Raw genomic sequence first — 22313 nt, 5'->3', positions numbered from 1 at the left:
CATAGTTGGGCACAAATGGTCCATGTGATCACTTGGGGTGGGTACTCTAAATTTACGAATGTCACATTTCCTTTGAGCTGCTTCCATTCCACCTTCCTTATAGAGTACAGCCCCCTCACTGAGGAGGGCACGCCATGCTGGCTGATCCTGTGCCAATGTCTCCCAAGCTGTACAATCAATTCTAAAGTTCTTCAATGAGACCTTCAGAGTATCTTGGTATTACTTGTTCTGACCCCCCGTGAGTGCTTGTCCTGTGTGAGTTCTCCATAAAACAGGGTTTTTCTTGGCAAGCCTACATCTATTCTAACAAAGCATCTAGCCCATCATAGTTGCACTCTCTGTATAAATGTTTGGAATGCTTGGCAGGTTAGCTCAAGAAGGGATCTCAGTGTCTGGTGTCTTCTACTGTCAGTTGATCTTCAGAATCTTCCCAAAACCATTTAAATGGAAGCAATTCAGTTTCCTGACAAGGTTCCAATAGACTGTCTAGGTTTCACAGGCATATAGCCATGAGGTCAACACAACAGCTCTGGAGACCTTCAGTTTGGTAGTCAGTTTAATGCCTCTTCTCTCCCACACTTTCTTCCGGAGCTTCCCAAATACTGAGTTAGCTCTGGCAATACATGTGCTGACCTCATTGTCAATGTGTACCTCCCTGGAAAGTACTCTGCCAAGGTAAGTGAATTTGTCCATAGTCCTCAAAACGTCTCCATTTGCTGTAATCAATGGTTCCACATATGGATGGTGTAGTACTGGCTGATGGAGCATTTGTGTTTTTTTTTTTAATTTTTCAAGGCAATGGGGTTAAGTGGCTTGCCCAAGGCCACATGCCTAGGTAATTATTAAGTGTCTGAGGTCGGATTTGAACCCAGGTACTCCTGACTCCAAGGCCAGTGCTCTATTCACTGCACCACCTAGCCGATCCAACTTGTGTTTTCTTGGTATTAATTATTACACTAAAATTAGCACAAACAGCAGAGAATAGATCCATACTTTGTTGCATCTCAGCCTCAGAGGCTGCATTGAGGGCATAATCATCTGCAAACAGAAGATCACACACCAGTACCACTGCAGTCTTGGCTTGTAGCCTTTTCAAGTTAAAAAAAATTGCCATCAGTGCGATAGCTAACCTTGAGGCTATCTTCATCCTCAGGAAAGGCTTCTGATAATATGGCTGAAAACATCATGCTAAAAATTTTGGGAGCAAGGACACATCCTTGTTTTACTCCAATGGTGACTGGGAAATCTCGAGAGCATCATCCACTATCCAGAACCCAGACAAACATGCCATCATGAGATTGATGTACAATACTGATGAACTTGAACATAATTTTCTATAAAAAAAATTGTGATTGATGATCTTGGTCAAATCTACAAATGTTGTATACAGACCTCTGTTCTGCTCTTGCCATTTTTTCCTGGAGTTGTCAGACATCAAACACCATATCATTTGTCCCTCTACCCTTTCTGAAGTCACACTGGTTCTCAGGAAGGTGACCAACTTCCAGGTGAAGGATCAGTCTGTTGAGAAGGGACTCTGGCAAGAATCTTAAAGTTGAAGTCAATTAGTCCCTAACTGAAATTCCAACTGAAGAAGAGGTTTTGAATGTCATTAGGCTCCTTTCAAGTGACAAAGCACCTGGTGCTGATTCTATTGCAGCTGAGATCTACAAGGTGGGGGGTCCATTGCTCAACCAAAAACTGACTGACATTTTCCAGGTTATATGGCATGAAGAGGTTATCCCCTAAGAATTCAAGGATTCCTCCATCATCCATCTCTATAAAGGTAAAGGGAACAGATTGTCCTGTGACAATCACAGGCGTATTTCTCTGTCCAGTTATTAACAACCTAGGGGAGGTAATACAGTTGAAGCCAAAGAGACAAAAAGGGAATACACATGGACATTGCTCCTGGATATTGAAATGGTATTTCTACCTCTGTCAAAGATCCATTAAGCCTGCATCTTTAAGTGATAGGGGAGCAGTCAATATTACTATTGCTGTTCTTAACTGATCCTACTGAATATTGTGAGAGGAAGAATTGAGGATTATTAAATAAATCTACTCTCCACTAAAGGTTTTTAAGCTGAATTGCCCTCTCTGAGTTTCATTTTCCTCCTCTACAAAATGAAGGTGTGGATCCTCATTTTCCACAAAAGAAAACTGAAACCTAGAAAGATGGTATTACTTAATCCAAAACCAAACAACTATTTTGGAGACAGTTGGGGCTAGGACTTCGGGTTTCCCAATTCTAAAACTAATACTCTTTTAAAAGAATGAATATACATCATTGTGTCCTGTTTGTTGTTCAATCATGTTTGACTCTTCATGACCCCTCTTGGGGTTTTCTTGGCAGAGATACTGGAGTGGTTTGCCACTTTTCTTCTCTAGTTCATTTTATAGATGAGGAAACTGGGCAAAGAGGGTTAAATGACTTGCCCAGGATCACACAGTTAGTAAATGTTTGAGGCCAACTTTGAATTCAGGAAGGCTCCTCTTCCTGGCTCCAGGTCTGGTCACTATCTGTTTTGTTATTAATTTAATGGCAATTTAATATTTGTAAATGTAAATTCCGGTGCTTGAGTTCAAAAAATCAACTTCAGTATAGAATGGGGGAGGCTAGGTTATTCAATTATTTACGAAAACCCACCAAGGGATTTTAACGAACTGAAAATCAGTATAAGCCATTGGTATAACATGGCTACCAATAAAACTAATTTGAAATTTTACTATATAAATTCTATTTATCCATTGCTTTTAGAATGAAAGAGATGATAGTGGCAGTCTTCTTATTGTTCCAGAACCAGTGCTGGCCTCAGGTAGGCAGGTTATACATAAGACGTTTTATGGCAAGTGCTCACTGTCTTGGCATCAAGTCATTGATAATGCTGAACCCACTTGGCCCTGCTTCACAATAAAAGTATGATTCCTGACATATATCCAAATTTCCCTACCCATTGTATCTCTAGTGATCATCTCTCTTGTCCCTGCTTGGACAGTTTTTCTGAATCTTGGATTCATTTTGGACCTTCCTTAATAAAAGTGACATCTTACCAATGTCTACGATCTCACTATATTGCCCTCATGGTGTAAGATTTCCCCCCCCCCCCCATTTCCCCAGGTGCTAGCCCAGACTTGGAATCTTCTTCTTTCTCACCTCTAAGTCTAATCTAAAGTCCCACCTTTTGTAAGATGATTGTCCCCATCCTCCTTAATCTTATTGCTTTTATCCCATATGTATCTTTTTTATATAACTGCTTTGCATGTTGTCTCCTCCATTAGACTATGAGCTCCTTGAGAACAGGAACTCTTTTACCTTTCTTTGTGTCCCCCCTCCTTAGCACAGTATCTGGAATATCGTAGATACTTACTTACAGAACTGGAAAATAGTTTGTGCTTAATAAATTCTTGTTGATTTGTCAATCTGAAATAGGGCTAGATGCTGGTGAGAACTGATCAGACTAATTAATAAATGTATATATCTGAGTATACAACTCTGGGAGTCCCCGTTTACCATGTTTCTATTTTCGGTAAAGAATTCTTAGATGATAGTGAAGCATTGGACTTGAAAAGAGATCTGGGTTTGAATCTTCCATGCTTCTATCCCATTATTTACTGTCTTAATAGACTGTCAGAGTTGAAAACTCTGAGAAAGCCTTGAATCCTTTCATTTTAAGTTTTTATTTACTAATTTTCATTCTTTTGCCAAATTTATTTTCTCATACCCAGTCTTCCCTTGTCTTTTGTCATGTCATTTTATGAAGTGTGGTGTGGTGTGAGTGTGTGTGTGTGTGTGTGTGTGTGTGTGTGTGTGTGTGTGTTTAAAAATCTCATAGTGTCCTTTAACATTCTGGACAAAAATGCCTCTCCTTGATCTTGGCTTCTGTAGGTATACTGTTTCCCTTTCTTAGAATATAAGATCTTAGAGGAGAGGGAATGTTTTGGCTTTTCATTTCTAACCCCAGTATTTACCACAGAGCTTAACTCTTATCGGGTAGTTAGACGACCACATGCTCTGACTAGGCTCGGAATCAAGAAGACTCATCTTGCTGAATTCAAATTCAGCTTCGGAATACTGGCTAGCTGTGTGACCCTGGGCAAGTCACTTCATCCTGTTTGCCTCAGTTTCCTCATCTGTAAATGAATAGACTGGAGAAGGAAACGGCAAACCACTCCAGTATCTTTGCCAAGAAAACCTCAAATGGGGCCACAAAGGGTCAGACATGATTGAAAAACGATTGAACAACAACTAACTAATCAATATTAAATCTGAAAGTTCTGCATCTAGGGTAGAAATTAAGGAGGTAGGGAGTCAGGCAGCCAATTATAGAAACTAGTCCTCTTTTTGTTCTTCCTCACTCCAGTGCCTTTGCAGTCAGGTTGACAAGTCTCAACAAATTATGAAATTTTTTCAAAATATGGCTGACATCATTTGAATGGTACTTCGTTGTCAGAATGGTTTATTTTCGATTCTTCTTTTCTTTTAGTGTTCCAAAATCAAAATGGTCAAACTCTGAGTCTAATCAGTTGTTCTCAATTGGCAGATTGTGACCCATGGACTAGCACGGGAGATGACTAGTGTCAACAAAGACCACCGACATTTGCCAAGTCTTTGTTTTGGGCAAGGTACTGTACTGTGTTAGGCAGTGAAAAATGGGAAGACACTAAGATTAGAGCAATTGTGGATCCTACTCCCAAAGATCTTTTTTTCTATTGAAATTTGGAGAGAATCAAAAATGCTTGGGTGGGGCTGACCCTTTGCAAAGGAAACTGCAACAAGGCAGCAACCTCAGGATTTAGTATGATGCTGTGACTTCAAAACTGACAGACATGATATTTTAAACTTTTTGTTTCATATGAACAGTGTTTGCTCACTTCAAATCCTTACAATAAACATTTATATTTATGAGGCTGGGCAATATGGGCAAGAACAATCATCAATGATACTCTGTGCCCTTGAGAAGTTACAGTTTCATGAGAAGGAAAGGTTGACTGTGAAATAGTGAATCAATTAATCAATAACCATTTATTCAGCAGTGACTATGTGCTATATACATTAATATACTAAAGGTATGTATGTAGATAACCAGGTGTTCAGAGGGAGAGAGAGAGAGAGAGATTACTTCATGTTGACAGGTTACAGAAGACTTCTTGAAAAAAGTGGGGTTGGGGCTCAAGGGAGAGGGAGGGTTCTTCTGCATTGCCTAAATGGAGGAAAGGGAGAGTAGGTCCTCCAGCCAAGTAGATGTTTGATTTAATGTTGTTATCTTGTTGGTTGTCTTCTTTGCATCCCAAGTGAATAAATGTGGGGTTTTAACTTTTTTTAATGATTGACTCCAGATGTTCAAACTGGAGACTCATATTAAGTGGGCAGAGTGTTTGATACACGCCCTAGGGCTCTTACAGGAAGTTTTAAGTGCACAGAGTTTGTGGTTTAGACCTCAGTGTTTCCTGGCAAGGCTGAACAAGTCTGAGAAACTCAGAGAGAGAGATGAGCCACAAATATCACACTCCTGTTTCAAAGAACCTACTTTATTGTCTCCACTTTAGAACTTTAACTGACAATTCTTGTTCTTTCCTGTTTCTTCTCTCCTCCCTGATCCAAGGTACCTGAATATCAAGTCCCAGATGGGAATGAGCTGAACATAGGCATTCAGAGGACATGTGCCAGCCTATGTGGTGACCTTTTGGTACTGATCCATTTAAGTCATTTGATGGATCCATGTTTTTCTCATCCCTGCTATTGTGCATATATGTATTTACATATATCTATATCTATATCTATATCTATATATATGTATATATATATATATATGCAATCTAATTGTCTTCTTGCTATTGACCTCCAGATCAGAGTAGACTTGGAATGGTTCAAAAGTAACGATGTGGTACAATGGAAAAATATTTAGAATCAGAAGACTTAGGGTTGATTCTCAGCCATACTGGTTACCGCCTGTGGGAATCTAGACAAATCAACCTATCTGAGACTTGGTTTCCTCACCTGTAAAATGAGGCAGTTGGACCAGATGGTCTTTAAGATGTTGTATAGTGGCAAGCTCAGATCCCTTTCAGTTTTATAGTTTTCTGCCAGTGTGACTTCGGGCAAATGATTTCATCTCTCTAGACCTCAGTTTCCTCATCAGTAAAAAGAGGGTGTTGGGTTAAACATCCTTCAGATTCCCTGAAAATGATGATTTCTCACTTCCTAGAATATTTATGCAGGGAAGCTATTGGGAGGGGCACTACTGGTTATTGAGGAAGATTGTGGGCAGCTCAGGGAACCAAATCTAAACAGTTTGCTGTGGTTTATCCATCAAGTCAAGCTGGGAGCCAATACTTCCTTTTCTAGAACTTGGGGGAATGTATGTGAAAGGGGGACATATGTGTGAGGTCTATGCTGCCTGGACTTAAGGACCCCACTTTGATTCTTCTCCTGTTCCATAGACGTGGTCCATCTCAGTTTTATTCTAATATTTTAACATTGGGCTCTGACTGACAAGGAGTAGAGAGAGATCATCATAGCAATGATTTTTCTCTCCCTTACAAAAGAGTAGACAAACACAGACACTTCAAGAGGAGGCTTTTCTCATTTAGTTATATGGACTCACAACATCCACATGACCCAGTAAAACTTTTTTTTAAACAATATTCATTATTCCCTACTTTCCTACAAGGCTCAGTTCCTGTATTATCTCTTAAGTGAAGTGTTTTCAATACTCTTAGTTCAAGGTTTGTAATTTGGGGGACTATGAAATTTTTCATCTTAATAACCATTCCAATATTATTGATTCTTTTTGCATTCCTATTTGTTTTATACTATTCTTTTTAAAATTATCATTCTGAGAAGACTCGAACAGACTTACAAAAAATTCCATGACACAAAAGAGTCTATGACCCTTTCTTTAACTTTTGGTATTCTCTCTTCCCTCCTCAATGACCATGTACTTGCTTGTCTATATGTTGTATCAATTCGGAAAAATGTAAGTTCCCTAAGGACAAAGACCATTGTTTTAGTTTATTTTTATCACCCAAGTACCTAGTAAAGCTTCAAATTTGTTGGATTGAACAAGAAAGCATGAATGAATTCTAATGGCAAAAATTGTTGCTTGGTCTTCTGGGGTTCCTTCCACCTCCATATCAATGATGCATAGGATTAGCTGTTGCTACCTCAATCGTTTTTTTTACTCTTTGACACCAAAGTAAGACTACCACAAGACCATATTACTCCTTTGGTTTCCATTATTTGATATTCTGTCTCTGTCCCTTATAAAAGGGTAGATAAGCCCTCATTATCCATGATCTGCAATAACTTAATAAAAGTAGTAACCCAACTGTAGAAAACACACATAGGAATTTGTATCATGAATAGGGAAAACTGCAGTACTCTTTTTTCGGAAGGATCTTTTTACAACTCTTCACAGATGGAGCAAAGAGAATCTTCTCCTAGAAGAAATATTTATCGATATTCCTTTTCCTGGTGAGGAGACCTTTGCTGATTTCTAGGCCTGGGCAAGGGAGGGCCAGATTGTTGCTGAATATTTGGAGGATGCCTTTTTGGCTGCGGCCGAGGACGATGACCAGGTACTGGGGGACAGTGACCAGGTACCTGTAGATGGTGACCAGGTGCCTGGGGACGGTGACCTCCTGGTTGCTGAGGGTGGCGACCACCAGATTGTTGGGGATGGTGGCCTGGACTCTGATGAAGCTTTCTACTTCTCTCTTCCATATTTACTCTGGTACTATTACACTCCAGATTCTGATCTGTAATTGTAAAAAAAAAATACATTTTAAGCTTTTAAAGAAGTGGTCTAAATGTGATATAAGACCTTGAGGGATGCAAGTTGGAAGATTGCACGAGAAAATTATTATGATGTTATTTCTAGCTGTTTCTAGGAACAATGCTGTCAGACTACCTAGGGCAAAGGTTTTTAGCCTAGAATCATATTTTTTTTCATGAAAATATTTTTATTACATTCATAAATACAGATGCAATATTTCAATACAAGTATATATATATATATGCGATTCACAAATAAGTCAGTGAGAAATTAAAATTTCTTTAAATGTTATCAAAGTTTTATAGTGTATGCCATTATCATACTTATATTCACAGTTTTCAAAGTAAGAAAAACAAATGCTTAACTTCAGTTCTAAGACAAATGTATATAATGTGACACATTCACTAGTTTTGGTCTGTTCTAAAATGTGACAAAAGTCACTTAGGAGGAAAAATTTCTTAAAAGAACAAACTCAGTAAGTCAGCAGCATATTTTCACCTAAACTTGTTTGGAAGTTAATGTTCCAGTAAACAAAGTGCAAAGTCAGAAGTACAAGTCAAGTTAAAATAACTTCATCAAACTGGCTGTATATTGATATCACTAAATAGCAAATGACTTTTTATCAATCAGCTTGCTCTCAAATTTTAAGATTTAATAACACCATGTTGATTTTACTAGCCAACTGTCAGAAGAGAGCAACCCCTCTCTTTACTACTCAGTTACAGTGGATTATCCACAGAATGAATGCCAATAAGCAGTTCCCTAAAGAACCAGTGGTTTTTATTCCTGGTTATGGAAAAGCCTTGGGGCAATACACTCTGCATGAATACAGGAAGTTCCCTAAAGTGGTTTTATTTAAATATAATGCTGAATTCTAAGGCTCTGAAAATCCACATCCCCTCTCACCTGGGGTGGGGTGGCCTATGAGAGTGAAGGGGAATGGAAAAGAGCTACAGAGAACAAGTTGTAATAATTTAGCCACACTTGAAAGCACACAATGAAGGCTTACAAATAGTTTAACAGAATGGAAAAGGCTATCATGCAAGAAAAAATAAAAACTGTTTCTGTTGTAATTCAGTGTTCTATCATCTAATAGTATTCATATTCTAGAATCATATTTTGATGACTATATTTTAATGAAGCTATCTCCTTTGTAATCCCATGTGTTTTATTTTATGCATTTAAAAACATTATTCTGAGAAGGGATTCATGGCTTTAAGAGAATGCCAAAAGGGTCTATGACATATGAAGAAGAATAAGCACCCTTGAACTAGAATGAAATGGGATCTTAAGATTTTTAGAGTTGGAGAAAGCCTCAGAGGTAATCTAGTCCTCTGTTTCATTATGTGAATAAGGTGATTGAGGGACAGAGAAATACAAAGTACAAAGAGACTGTGACAAATTGACCTTTTACCAAATCTCTATAATAGCCTTCTAGGATATTTGTGAAGGGTAGTCTTGATTGACTCATAAGAGTTTTCTCCTCACTCAATCCTCTGAAGGTCAGAAATCATCTCTAAGTTCTGAGGCCTAAAATTAAGAGACCCTTCCTCTGCCCTTTTCTCTTTAAAGATTCCCAGATCTTTTTTTTTTTTTTTTTTTTTTTTTTTTTAGATTTTTGGCAAGGCAAACGGGCTTAAGAGGCTTGCCCAAGGCCACACAGCTAGGTAATTATTAAGTGTCTGAGACCGGATTTAAACCCAGGTACTCCTGACTCAAGGACTGGTGCTTTATCCACTATGACACTTAGCCACCCCCACCCCCCAGATCTTTTATCCAACCCTCTGTGCTAGGATTTACTAATTAACCAATTAGAGCTGGATGTCCCAGAGATATCACATCCTCAACAGATACAAAACAAAATTCATTCATCTTCCCCCACCAAAATCCTCCTCCCTTCCAAACTTCCCTATTACTATCAAGGGCTTTGCCATCCTCTCAGTCACCCAGGTTCAGAAACTCAGTATCATCCTTGATTTCTCATTCACACATATCCCACAAATTCCAAGTTTCTGCCAGGTCTTCTCATGTCCCTGTCTTGATTCACACAACAAGCACTGTGATGGGGGTCCCAATCATCTCCCAGAACCTGCTAGTTGGTCTCCCTGCCTCAAATCTCTTCCCATTTGAATCTGTCTTCACTCAGTTATCAAGGTGATCTTTTTTTTTTAGTTTTTTTGCAAGGCAAATGGGGTTAAGTGGCTTGCCCAAGGCCACACAGCTAAGTAATTATTAAGCGTCTGAGACCAGATTTGAACCCAGGTACTCCTGACTCCAAGGCCCGTGCTTTATCCACTATGCCACCCTAGGTGATCTTTCTAAAAGTACAGGTCTGACCATGTCATTAGCCCACCATTAAATTAGAGCATTTCTTCACCACTTTCAGAGTCAGGTATAAAATCCTCTGGCTTTTGGGCAACTAAGTGATACAGTAGATAAAACACCAGGAAAGCCAGGAAAACCTTAGTCCAAATCTAGTCTCATTTTTCTCATCTGTAAAATAATCCAGAGAAGGAAATGGCATGACTACACAATAAAACCTTGACTTTTAAATCTCTTCACAAACTTCCTACCTCTCCAGTTTTCTTACTTCCTCTCTCTATATACTCTGCAAATCAGTTATATTTTTTAAATTAAAGATTTTATTTATTTTGAGTTTTACAATTTTCCCCCCAATCTTACTTCCTTCCCCCACCCCCCCCCCCCACAGAAAGCAATTTGCCAGTCTTTACATTGTTTCCACGGTATATACATTGATCCAAATTGAGTGTGATGAGTGAGAAATCATATCCTTAAGGAACAAACAAAAAGTATAAGAGATAACAAGATCAGACAATAAGACATCAGTTTTTTTCCCCTAAATTAAAGGGAATAGTCCTTGAACTTTGTTCAAACTCCACAGTTCTTTATCTGGATACAGATGGTACATATCAGTTATATTGCTTTGCTATTCTTCAAATACTATATACTTCATATCTTGAATTTCTTTTACTAGCTGACCCTCATTTTTGGAATGCTCTCCTTTTTCACTTCTGCCTCCTAGGTTCTCTAGTTTTCTTTAACACTCACCTCAAAACCCATGTTTTTATAGGGGAATTCTTGTCAAAATCCCATTTGCTTATACCTTCCCTTTTCAGGTGATCTTCTATTTACATGATATATATTTTATATAGTCATACTTGTTTTATGCCCTTTGTTCTCAAAGAGTATCCTGACATCAGAAAGGTGATACCATGACCTACATAACTTGAATTTAAGTGAGGGAAGGTAAAGTCACCAGTCTTACTTTCTTCAAGGTCATCTGGGTCCAGTGACCAGATAGGAATCAAGTCAACTGGAGATAACCCTGGTTGCAGTGGGAGACCTTGGCTTTTTAAAGCTTAAGTCTTTTCTAGATTTCATCTTATCTAAGGCAACACCCATTCAGTGATTAAGGCTAGTCAAGAAAGAAATGAGTCAAGGAATGGCCTCTTTTACCTAGTCAAAAAAAAATCCATCTTGGAGGTGAATAAACCTCAGGGTTTCTGACCAAAACAAAAACAATTAATACTTACTCTGAGTCATCAGAGTCTAAACATTGGACAAGTGAGGCTTGGACTGAACCTATTATTGGCCAATCAATGAGAGCCACAGGGATTTGGATTTAAGATATTGTCCTTAAGAAAGAAATCTAGCCCATAAACCACAAGATATCTTGCTTTGGAAGAGCACTATCTGGGCTGAAGGAGAGGAGATAATGAAAGAAAGAGGGGGAAAAGGAAGGAAGGAAGGAAAAGAGAGAGATAGAATAGGGTAAATTATCTCACATAAAAGAGGCAGGGAAAAAAAGCTTTTACAGTGGAGTAGAAGAGTAAGGAGCTAAAGGGAAGGTAATGAACTTTACTCTCATCAGAACTGATTCAAAGAGGGAATAACATATACACTCATTTGGGAATAGGAATCTATCTTACCCTACAGGAAAGTAGGAGGGGAAAGGGATAAGGGAAGTGGGGGAGGGGGAGTGATAGAAGGGAGGGTAGATTTGGGGAGGGAGTAATCAGAAGCAAAACACTTTTAAGAAGGGACAGGGTAAATGGAGAGGGAGAATAGAATAAACAGTAGGGGAGAATAGGATGGAGGGAAATATAGTTAGTAACAGGGAAAAAAATTGAAGCAAGTTTCTCTGATAAAGGCCTCATTTTTCAAACATATAGAGGCCCAAGTCAAAATTATAAAAATAAGAGTCATTCTCCAATTGATGAATGATCAAAAGATCTGAACAGTTTTCAGTTGAAGTACTCAAAGGTATCTATAGCCACATGAAAAAATGCTTTAACTCACCACTGCTTGGAGAAATGCAAATTGGAAGAATTTTGAGATAATACTTCTTGTCTTTCAGATTGACTAACAGGACAGAAAAGGAAAATGACAAATATTGGGGAAGATATGGAGAAAAAAGAGACAAATGCATTGTTGGTGGAGACTTCTGATCTGATTCAACCATTCTGTAGAGCAATTTGGAACTATGCCCAAAGGACTATAAAACCACACATACTCTTTGACCCAGCAATACCACTCCTAGTTCTGCATTCCAAAAAAAAGATTTAAAAAACCCAACTATTCATAGCAGCTATTTACTGGTGTTAAAATATCTTGGAAATTAAGGAGTTGCCAATCAATTGGGGAATGATTGAACAAATTATGGACTTGTGACTTTGATGCAACTCTATTCTGCTTTAAGAAATGATGAGCAGGAAGAATTCAGAAAACCTGGAAAGAGTTACATGAACTGATGCAAAGTGGAATGTACTGTGTACAAAGTAACAATGATATTGTAAGATGATAGGTTGTGACTGACAACTATTCTCAGCAATACAATGATTCAAGACAATTCTAAAGAACTTAAAAAAAAATCCATCCCCAATTTGAATACAGATTGAAGCATACTTCTTTTACTTTTTTACTTTATTTTTCTTGAGTCCTTTTTCCCCATCTATGTTTTCTTTCATATGGCTAATATGGAAACATTTTGAATGACTATTCTATTATATTCTAATTGCTTGCCTTCTCAGTGAGAGGGGTGGGGAGGAAGGAAGGGAGAGAATTTGGCATTCAAAGTTTTAAGAATAATTGTTAAAAATTATTTTTGCATGTAAGGGGAAAATAAAATACAAAATAAATTCCAAAGAAAGAAAAGAACAAGAAAGATATGGACCAAATAAATTGGAAAGGAGCAACAGAGTGAAGGCATTAAAATTAAGAGGTCAAGAAAAACTTCCTGTAGAAAGGAGGGTTTTAGCAGGGATATCAGGGAGGCCAAGAGGTAGATGAGGAGGGAGAGCACCTCAAGCATGAGAGACAGCCAGTGCTAAGACCTGGAGTCAGGACATCATCAAACTTGAAATCTTGCTCATAATCTTTTAATAAGGAGAAACCAACTACCTCCCAGAGTCTCCCATTCCACTTAAAGACAACTGTGAAGAAGGATCTGTGTTGTGCCATAATACACAGAGTGCTGGGCATACATCTCCTTGCATTCAAATTCAACTTCAATCAAATTCTCATTTACTAGTTGTGTGACCCTGGGCAAGTCACTTCACTCTGTTTGCCTCAGTTTCCTCATCTGTAAAATGAGCTGGAGAGGGAAATGACATACCACTATAATATCTTTTGCCAGGCAAACTCCAAGTGGGGTCACAAAGAGTCAGACATGATTAAAAAATGATTGAACAACAGTATAAACAAAATTGTGAAGGTGCTTTCTACTGTTATCAAGCCTAAATCAGCCTTATTGAAATTTCCACTCATTGTTCCTGTTTCCTCCCTTTTAGACGAAATTGACTGATAGCTCCTCAATTCTTTGAACACAATAATCTTATCTCCTTTGAACCTTCATTTCAGAAGGCTGTATACCTCCAATGGCTTCAACCAGGTCCTCTCATGGGGATTTGAGACTTTCACCATCTTTGTTATCCTTTTCTTTAAGCATTCTAGCTTATCAATGGCCTTCCTCAATGGTAAGTAGACAAAGCTCTCTTGGTGTGGTTATAAATGGTCAATGTTCCAGGGAGCTATTGCCACCTTGTTCCTAGAAGCTATGACTCTATCTTGCAGTTGCAGATTGCATTAACTTTTTTGGTTGCCACATCACAGTCCTGACTCATATTGAACTTGCAGTCCATAAAACCCCCTGATATTTTCTTCAGATAAATTGCTGTCTAATCATTCTTCCCCCATATTATGCATGCAAAGCTTTTTTTTTAAAGTATAAGCTTAACATTTACTCTTACTGAATTTCATCTTTTTAGATTTTTTTCCAATGTTATAACCAGTTATGGTCTTTAAGGATGCTGGATCCATTGCCTAATATGTTAGCCATTCTTCTCGGCTTTGTGTCATTTGAAAATCTGACAATCTTGTCATCTAGGCCTTTATCTAAATCACTAACAGAATTGTAAGTAGTGCAAGGTCAAGTTCAGACCCCTTTGGCACTCATAGGGAGACTTCCTGCCAGATTGTTAGCAACTACTCTTTGTTCCTGGTCTTTCTGCAAATTGGAATCCATCTGATGGTGTTGTGCCTAGATCCCATCTATTCCATAAAATAGTGTAGGATTATCAAATGTGTTGTGAAATTCTAGATAAACTTTGGGCATCTGGGTGACATTAGTCTTCCTGAGTCACCTTTGTGAGTTCAAATCTGGCCCCAGACACTTACTAGTTGGTGACGCTAAGCAAGTCACTTAATCCTGTTTGCCTCTGTTTCCTCATCTGTACAATGAGTTAGAAAAGAAAATGGCAAACCCCTCCAGGATCTTTTTCCAAGAAACACTCAAAATAGGATCACAAAGAGTCAGACATGATGGCAAATGACTGAATGACAACAAAGGTAAACCATATTTATGGAATCCCCTGGAATGCTAGTTAATAACCATCAAGAAAGATAATGTTTTGTTATGCATAATTTGTTTTTGGGGGTGGTTCTTCATAATCATCCCTTCAAGATGTGTTCTGATACCAATTTTAAAAGGAGTTCCTACTAAAAAAAAGCAAATATCAATACTTTTTCCTTGTTCAAATGACCTCAATTCCTTTATCCTTTTCTTAGAATTTTTATTTTCTATCCCATTATCCATTTCTTTAATTTTTCTTGAATTCACTAGAATTTTAGAGACAAAGTAGCAAGAGTACTCAACTTGGGGGTCAGACAGTTACTTGCTGGGTAACCTCAGTTTCTTAATTTGTAAAATGAGAATAATGATGCTTTCCTCAGAGTTTTTGTGGAGTGGCTTTGTAAATCCTGAAGTAATATAGAAATGTGAGTTATCTTTTCCCCCCCTTAAGCCATATTAAGAAATGAAGCTAACACAATTAACTTTTTATTATCCAAGTAGTGATAATCCATTTTGTATACTGTCCTTTGCTCCCTCCTTCCTGTTTCTGCTCCCTACATATTAGGATACTTATCACAGTAAGGAAAATGTGTAAAAATATTCTGCCTACAGCTAGTCAGTTTTTGGTAGAAATTAACTACACAATTTTGTTTGTTCAAACGCACTTTGCCCTAGACCACATATTAAACATGAATATTGCTCTGGTGGCGATTCAGAAGTTTCTTTGAGATTGGATTCAGTCTGAGAAACCTGAGAAACCCATCCCTATCTAGATAGCTAGATAGTATGGTGTTTGGAGCACTGAACCTAGAATTAGGAAGACCTAAATTCAAATCTGCCATTATTCATTTTATATCCCCAGACAAACCACATAACCTCTGCTATCCTGGTTTCCTCATCTGGAAATGGAATTAAACAGCAGTTATCTCCCAAGATTATTGTAAGGATAAAATAATAGGTTAAAGTACTTAATGATGAATCCTAGCTGTTATGAAGTGGGTCTCCTTTTTTTGATCTGACCAGATGATGTAGTAGATAGAGCAGATATTAACAACCTATGAGATTCTGGACATTTAACCCTGTTGCCTCAGTTTCCTCATCTGTAAGATGAGCTGGAAAAATATATGGTGTAAATCACTCCAGAATTTTTGCCAAGAAAACTCCAAGAGGGATCACAAAGAGTCAGGTATAACTGAAATGACCAGCTAGAGCTGACTGAACCAGGCTTAAAGGTCCAAAGATATTTATAGGACTGTGAAATATGGAAAGTAAGAAGTAGAAAGGACCTGAGAGGCCCTTTAACTCACTTAGAACTAAAGGTAGTCTCTTCTATAACTACTCCCACAAAAGGTCATCTAACCTTTGTTTGAAGTTACCACAATACTTCCTGAAGCAAGCCATACCACTGTAACAACAAGAACAGTTCTTTTTAATTAACAGGAAGTTTTGTCTTACCTTAATATAACCACCCCCCCCACTTCCTACAAGACTAGAACTGATTTCTGGGGTTAAAAGAAAAAAATCTAGTCCTTTCATCACATGGTAGTAATTCATATACCTTAAAATCAAAATCTTTCCCTTTATGTCTTCTCTAGACACCCCTACATTCTCTTAATGGTTATTTTTATAACATGGATTCCAGTCCACATCATCATTTTGGTTGCCTTTTTCTAGATTCTCCTGTATTTGTCAATATCCCTTCTAAAATATGGTGATGATGTTGGTGATGATAATGGATAATATTTATTTTATCTTTACTAGTTGCCAATCACTGTGCTTTATAAATAACCTCATTTGAGCCTTGCTACTGGGAGATATTTGGCAATTCCTATACTCATTTAACAGATGAAATTAAGTGACTTGCCCAGGATGGTTAGTATCTTAGGTTGCATTTTGAATTCAGGTCTTCCTAACTCCAGGCCTAACCAATATATTACCAGCTTCCCTCCAAATCCAAACTGAACACAATATGCCAAATATGATCTGACCAAGATAGGATGCAGAGGGATTCTCATGTCCTTCAGTTTGAGGAGAGAAAACTTTAATATATATCAAGCTAGAGATCATTGAAAATAGCAGCTATTGCATAAAATTAATGTCATTCATTCATTCATTAGAGTTTAAATCCAAGAAAGAAGCCCCAAATAAAATCCAAGGTCTTAGATATCTATATAAAATTGCAGAACATATCACTAATAAGCAGAGAATACTAGAATGCCTATCATAAGGAGGCAAATTTGACATTACAGGTGCCACTGGAACGTGATAAAATGAGACTCATGGCTGAAATATGGGTCTGGAAAAATGTACTTTATCCACCAAAAAAAATTAAGATGTTGGGTCGTTTTTTGATCACGCCCAAATCTGTGCCACCCCATGTGGAATTTTCTTAGCAAAGTTACTGGAATGCTTTTTGTTTTCTTCTCCAACTCATCTTAACAGTTAAGGAAACAGAGAGAAATAGACCACTAAGAGGAAGGCCCTCAAGAGTGGAATGATGTTCCAGGGCAAGAAGCTGTTTCCTCCTCAAAGTATTCAGTTCTCTATTATCCAGGAAGAGTCTCATTCCTTATTTAGCTTGTCATATTTTTCTTTCTTCTAATCTCCTGATTGTTTCAGGTTTTTCTTCAGTCTCCAGATTCCTTTTCTGTTTTTGCCTCAGTCTACTTTGGAGTTAGTTGACTAGTCAGCTAATTTGGATTAAAACCCTGACATTAAGGTCTTGATCGAGCCCTTTAACCTCACCAAATCGCAGGTCCTTGATCTATAAAATGGAGCCAGGCGCCCTGATGCCCCTTCTGGCTACAAGTTCTATGACTTTGGTTCTTCTTGAACAATTTTGCTTCTCTTTTTTGAAAAAGAAAATAGTGTTTATTGACATTCTTTTTTATATCATTCTCATTTCTCAGTAATTCCTTACCCCAGGAGAAGTTTTCCTTCTGGCAAAGAAGGAAGCAAAACAAATGAACAAAGTGGCCATATTTGACCACTGCACACCACTTCTCTCCTAAGAGGAGGAAGGATCTCTTCAACAAGAGTCTTCTGGAGTCATGATTGGTCAGGGCATCGATCAGAGCTCTGTGTTCTTCCAATGCTGTTTTGTTTTCTGCATAATTTTGGTTATTCTATGAATTTTTATCCTGGCTTCTTTCATCCTTTCTTATAAAAGGGTGAGAACTAATTCTATGCATTTTTGTTGTTCAGACATTTCAGTCATATCTGACTCTCCGTGACTCCATTTGGGGTTTTCTTGATAATGACACTGGAGTGGTTTGCTTTTCCTTCACCAGCTCACTTTACAGATAAGGAAACTGAGGCAAGCAGGATTAAGTAATTTGCCCAGGGTCACACAGCTAAATGCCTGAAGTCAGATTTGAATTTAGGAAGATTTGTCTTCCTGATTCCAGACCCAACACTCTCTCTACTGTATCACCTAACTGCCCTATTCTGTGGGGACATAGCAATTCTTTGACAATGGTAGGGAGACAAGCATCACACTCTTTTTACATTGCTATACAATTTCCCTTGCTTAATAATAATAATAATAATAATTAGAATTAGAATTTTTGCAGTGCTATAAGGTTTACAAAGAACATTACACATATTATTTCATTTTATCTGCACAATAACCCTAGGATATTGTTGCTGTCGAGTCATTACAGTCATACTCAATGCTTGTGACCTCATTTGAGGTTTCCTTGGCAAAGATCCTAGAGTGGTTTGCCGCATCTTATAAAAGAGGAAACTAAGACAGAGTTAAGTGACTTGCCCAGGGTCACAAAGCTAGTAAATGCCTGAGGTCAGATTTGAAGTCCCTAAGAGTAGTCCAGGCTTCAGACCTAGCACTCTATCCACTAAACCACTTTAACTGCTATTAGATATTATTACTATTATACTCATTTTATAATTGGAGAAACTGAGGCAGTCAAGGGTTCAGTGACTTAGCTCAGGGTTATGCAGCTAGTAAGTTTCTGAGGCTGCATTTGAATTTAATTCTTTTTAATTTCTGGTCCAGTGCTCTAACCAGTGCACCACCTCATTTGCCTTTCTGGCAGTGAATTATTAGTTCTCGTCACTATGTTCTTGTTCACACTTTCATGGCCAATTCCTATGATGAACTAACTGCCTTTTAGTGCTAGTGAATTCAGCTCCCTGAATGCAAACTAGCAACTCCCTGCCAATGAATCATTAGAAACTGAAGCCAGCTGGTGTGGTGACTGAATCCGTGACCAACCACTGCATCCCTCATCCTACCTTTTCTATTCTCTCCCAATGCTTGGGGAACAGAAGCCTCCTCCCATCTTTCTGCTTCTTTGCAGCTCATCATCTGTTTTCTCCTGAAGAAGTAGGCCACTCTTGATAGAGTCCTGGAAGTAGAGTCTGAACCAAGATCCTAAGGGGGAATCAGTGAAACATTGATTTATTTCTTTTCCTTGGATCAGTTGGTTCAGAAGAGCCTTCACTCCAGGCAGTGATGGAATGCTAGCATCTGGCCACCACAGAGGTACTTGAATGAACAATCCATGACCCAGTCAAAACCTCTTCTCATTCCTCAGAATTCCTCTCCTCACAACCTTCCCTTAAGTTCTCGATGCATATCTAGCCAGTACAGTAGAAGCCTTCCTCTGAAGACTTCCTCCGAGGCTCCTCTTAGGGAGGCATGAAGATCTGGATTGGAATCCTACCTTAGATAATTTGTTATCTCTGTGACCCTAGTATGGACCAGGATGCTATGATGCAGACTCAGAACAACTTGAAGTACTCCTTCCTCTCCCCCATCACCTCACTGCACCCCCTTTCATCCCAGACACTGAGATGAGCATCCTGGGAAATTTCAGTTGACTACTCACTGCCTCTCCCCGTCACATACCCCTTTAACTGCAAACACTGAGATGTGCATCCTAGAAGGCTTCAATTTCTCCTCAGCACTTCTCTCCCATCCCAGAATTGTTGAGAGCATGAAGCTATGGGACAAACCCAGGACAGTGTGAGTTAACTTTGTCATCTGGTAGAATGACCTAAAATAGAGTAATTGTCCCCTTTGGGAATATATATGGACTACTTTTTGGATTGAAGACTAGGCTTTTGCAATTTCATAAAAACTCCTTGATGGTTGTTTTTGCCCTGGGACAAGCACCTGGGATGTATTAAAGAAATGACTTATATGCACTTTCAAGATTCATTGCATCCAATATGAAACTCCTCCCAGGATACCCAGGCAAGTCATTTAACCTTTTCATCCTTAGTTTAATCTGTAAAATGGGGTTAATCCTTTCACTTACCTCATAAGGTTTTTGTGAAAATAAAAGTATACATCATTATATTAATATTTCATATAATAAAATACATATCCATAAACACAAATAAACACAGATGTGTGAATACTTATGTTTACAAAGATATAACTGTATATAACCTTGGTGACATTTTAAACAATGTTCAAGATAGTACTAGAACTTTTGGAACACCTTGAGCCTATACATATGTGTTTGAATGTGTGTGTGAGAGAAGAGTCAGTGTGCGTGTGCGTGTGTGTGTGTGTGTGTGGTGTGTAAGACTCTTGGTAAACCTAAAAGCCCTTTCTAATTGTTAGTTATTATTAATATTTTCACATTTTGTGAATAGCAGTACATAATTTCAGTTACCTCTCAGTTTCACTATATGACCAATCAATTACTTTTTCTCATTATGCATTTCCCCTAAGAATAGATTTGTCACTACTTCTTTCAATAAATTGGGAATAATATCCTGAAGTCTATTTATCTTAAGGATGCTCCAACAGATCACCTGAAACTGTGATTCTCCAAAATTGTCGAGTTCCATGATCATAGACTTAGACCAATGGTGTCAAACTCATACAGAAATGTTGATCAATAAGCCAGCCATTAGCATCTCAGAGGGCTGCAAGTTGGTTTAGAAAACTGTATATTAACATTTTCTATATTCTTTTGTACTTTTATTTCATTAGACATTTCTCAAATTATATTTTAATCTGCTTTGAGGGCACATAGGGGGTCAAGACTTTGAAGTGCTGTTGAATCAGATTAAAATGTAATTGGACCTCTGTGGTTTGACACCTCTACCTTGTGATATTGGTATTCAAAAAATGAAGCCTGATATCACAAAGCAATTTGGGATGACTAAAAATGATGTATAGCTTCTCTATCACCTGACCCATTTTTCTCCTGTTCAAATCTGGGTCCAATCACTTGCATTCTCACCAGTTTCCATCTGTCTCTCACTTTCCTCTCCCATCTAGTCTATACATAATTGCCAGGTTGAGCTTCCTAAGAAAGAGTTCTGAATACAATATTCTCCTGCTCAAGAACCTTCTATTTGATTTGGTTTTTTTTTAATTTTCAATTAAAGATTTATTCAGAATCCCCTATGTGGACAACACATTATGGTGGGATCCGGGGATCCAAAGTTGACACAAGACACAATCCTTGATGTCAAAGAACTTAGGGTCTTGTAGGGAATAGAACAAAAACAGAAATGCCTAAAATATACAGCAATGCCATAGCTCTTTTCCAAGTTAATCAAACATTGGATCTCAAAATTGAAAGAGTCTTCAGAGGTCACCATCCTACTCAACCATATAGTACAGTGGAATAAATACTTGACTCTGAAGTTCAAGTACCTAGGGTGAGATCCTGCCTTGAATATTTACTGTTTTGGTCCCTTTGATCAAATGTTTTGACCTCCCTGAGTTGAATTTTCTTCATTTATAAAATGAGAGGGTTGGGTTAGCTGACTTTGGGTCAAGCAGCCCTATATGATCTGAACCTGATTAAAATGTGAATCAACAAATATTAAACAAAATAGATAAAAATACAATAGAACATAGATGATACTAATCTGTGGTTTTCTAAGTCATTATGTTGGTGACTGAACACAGCACCCCCTCATTCAAATCCAATTCATGTGCTTATCATGGCATCATCTCTCCTGATGTCATGGTTTTCTTCAAGAATGAAGGACAGGGGTGGCTAGGTGGTGCAGTGGATAAGGCACTGGCCCTGGAGTCAGGAGTACCTGGGTTCAAATCCGGTCTCAGACACTTAATAATTACCTAGCCGTGTGGCCTTGGGCGAGCCACTTAACCCCATTTGCCTTGTAAAACAAAAAAGAATGAAGGACAAACAACAACAAGAAGTCAATATGTGGCACCAACTCTCCCAGGAAGTCTTATGTTTGGTTTAGTGGCCCCATTTCTATTTGAGTTTGACATCATGACTCTAGATCTATGATCCTGAAAAATCCCCTTTATGTCATATCCAACCAATGATCATTCAGTTCTTGTTTGAAGACCTTCAAAAATAGAAAGTACTACTTTCTATTCCCTAAGTGATCTTAGGTAAATCAGGTGATCTTGGTCTCTACATGTAAAAACTGAAAACTTGCAATGTATACTCTCTAAAGGCCATCTGAGTTCTAAATCCTTTGGCATTCTGGGAATCTGTAAGCCAGAGAGGTCCAAAAGAAGTGATATAATAGAATCAAAAAGGAAGAAGTCACTTGTAGTTGGAGGAGATATCAGGGAAGACTTCATGGAGAAAAACTTCTTAAAGTTGGGGTACATAACTTTTCTTCTGCCATGGAGCCCTTTGGAAGTATAATAAAGACTATGGGCCCCTTCTCAGAATCATGTGAATAAATAATAG

General features: G+C 38.2%; 1 protein-coding gene across 3 annotated transcripts in view; it reads right to left on the bottom strand.

Annotated features, from left to right (window-relative positions):
* Nucleotides 1–3170: 3170 nt before the first annotated feature.
* The window catches only part of CD2 (CD2 molecule), a 47640-nt gene continuing 28497 nt past the window's right edge, over nt 3171–22313 (bottom strand). Inside the window, exons 5-6 of one of the 3 annotated variants that reach the window (XM_074188537.1) lie at nt 18904–19042; nt 7676–7761 (exon numbers count right to left, since the gene is read on the bottom strand). In XM_074188537.1, the coding sequence (XP_074044638.1) occupies nt 18909–19042 (134 nt within the window). In that variant the 3' untranslated portion in view covers nt 7676–7761; nt 18904–18908. Of the gene's footprint in view, nt 7762–18903; nt 19043–22313 lie in introns of all 3 variants that reach the window. The other 2 variants (XM_074188536.1, XM_074188535.1) reach the window with 2 other exon arrangements.

This window comes from Macrotis lagotis, chromosome 5 (assembly GCF_037893015.1).
Source record: "Macrotis lagotis isolate mMagLag1 chromosome 5, bilby.v1.9.chrom.fasta, whole genome shotgun sequence".
NCBI lineage: Eukaryota > Metazoa > Chordata > Mammalia > Peramelemorphia > Peramelidae > Macrotis > Macrotis lagotis.
Note: the sequence above shows the minus strand (reverse complement) of the source record. Positions and strands in the feature narration are given on the sequence as shown.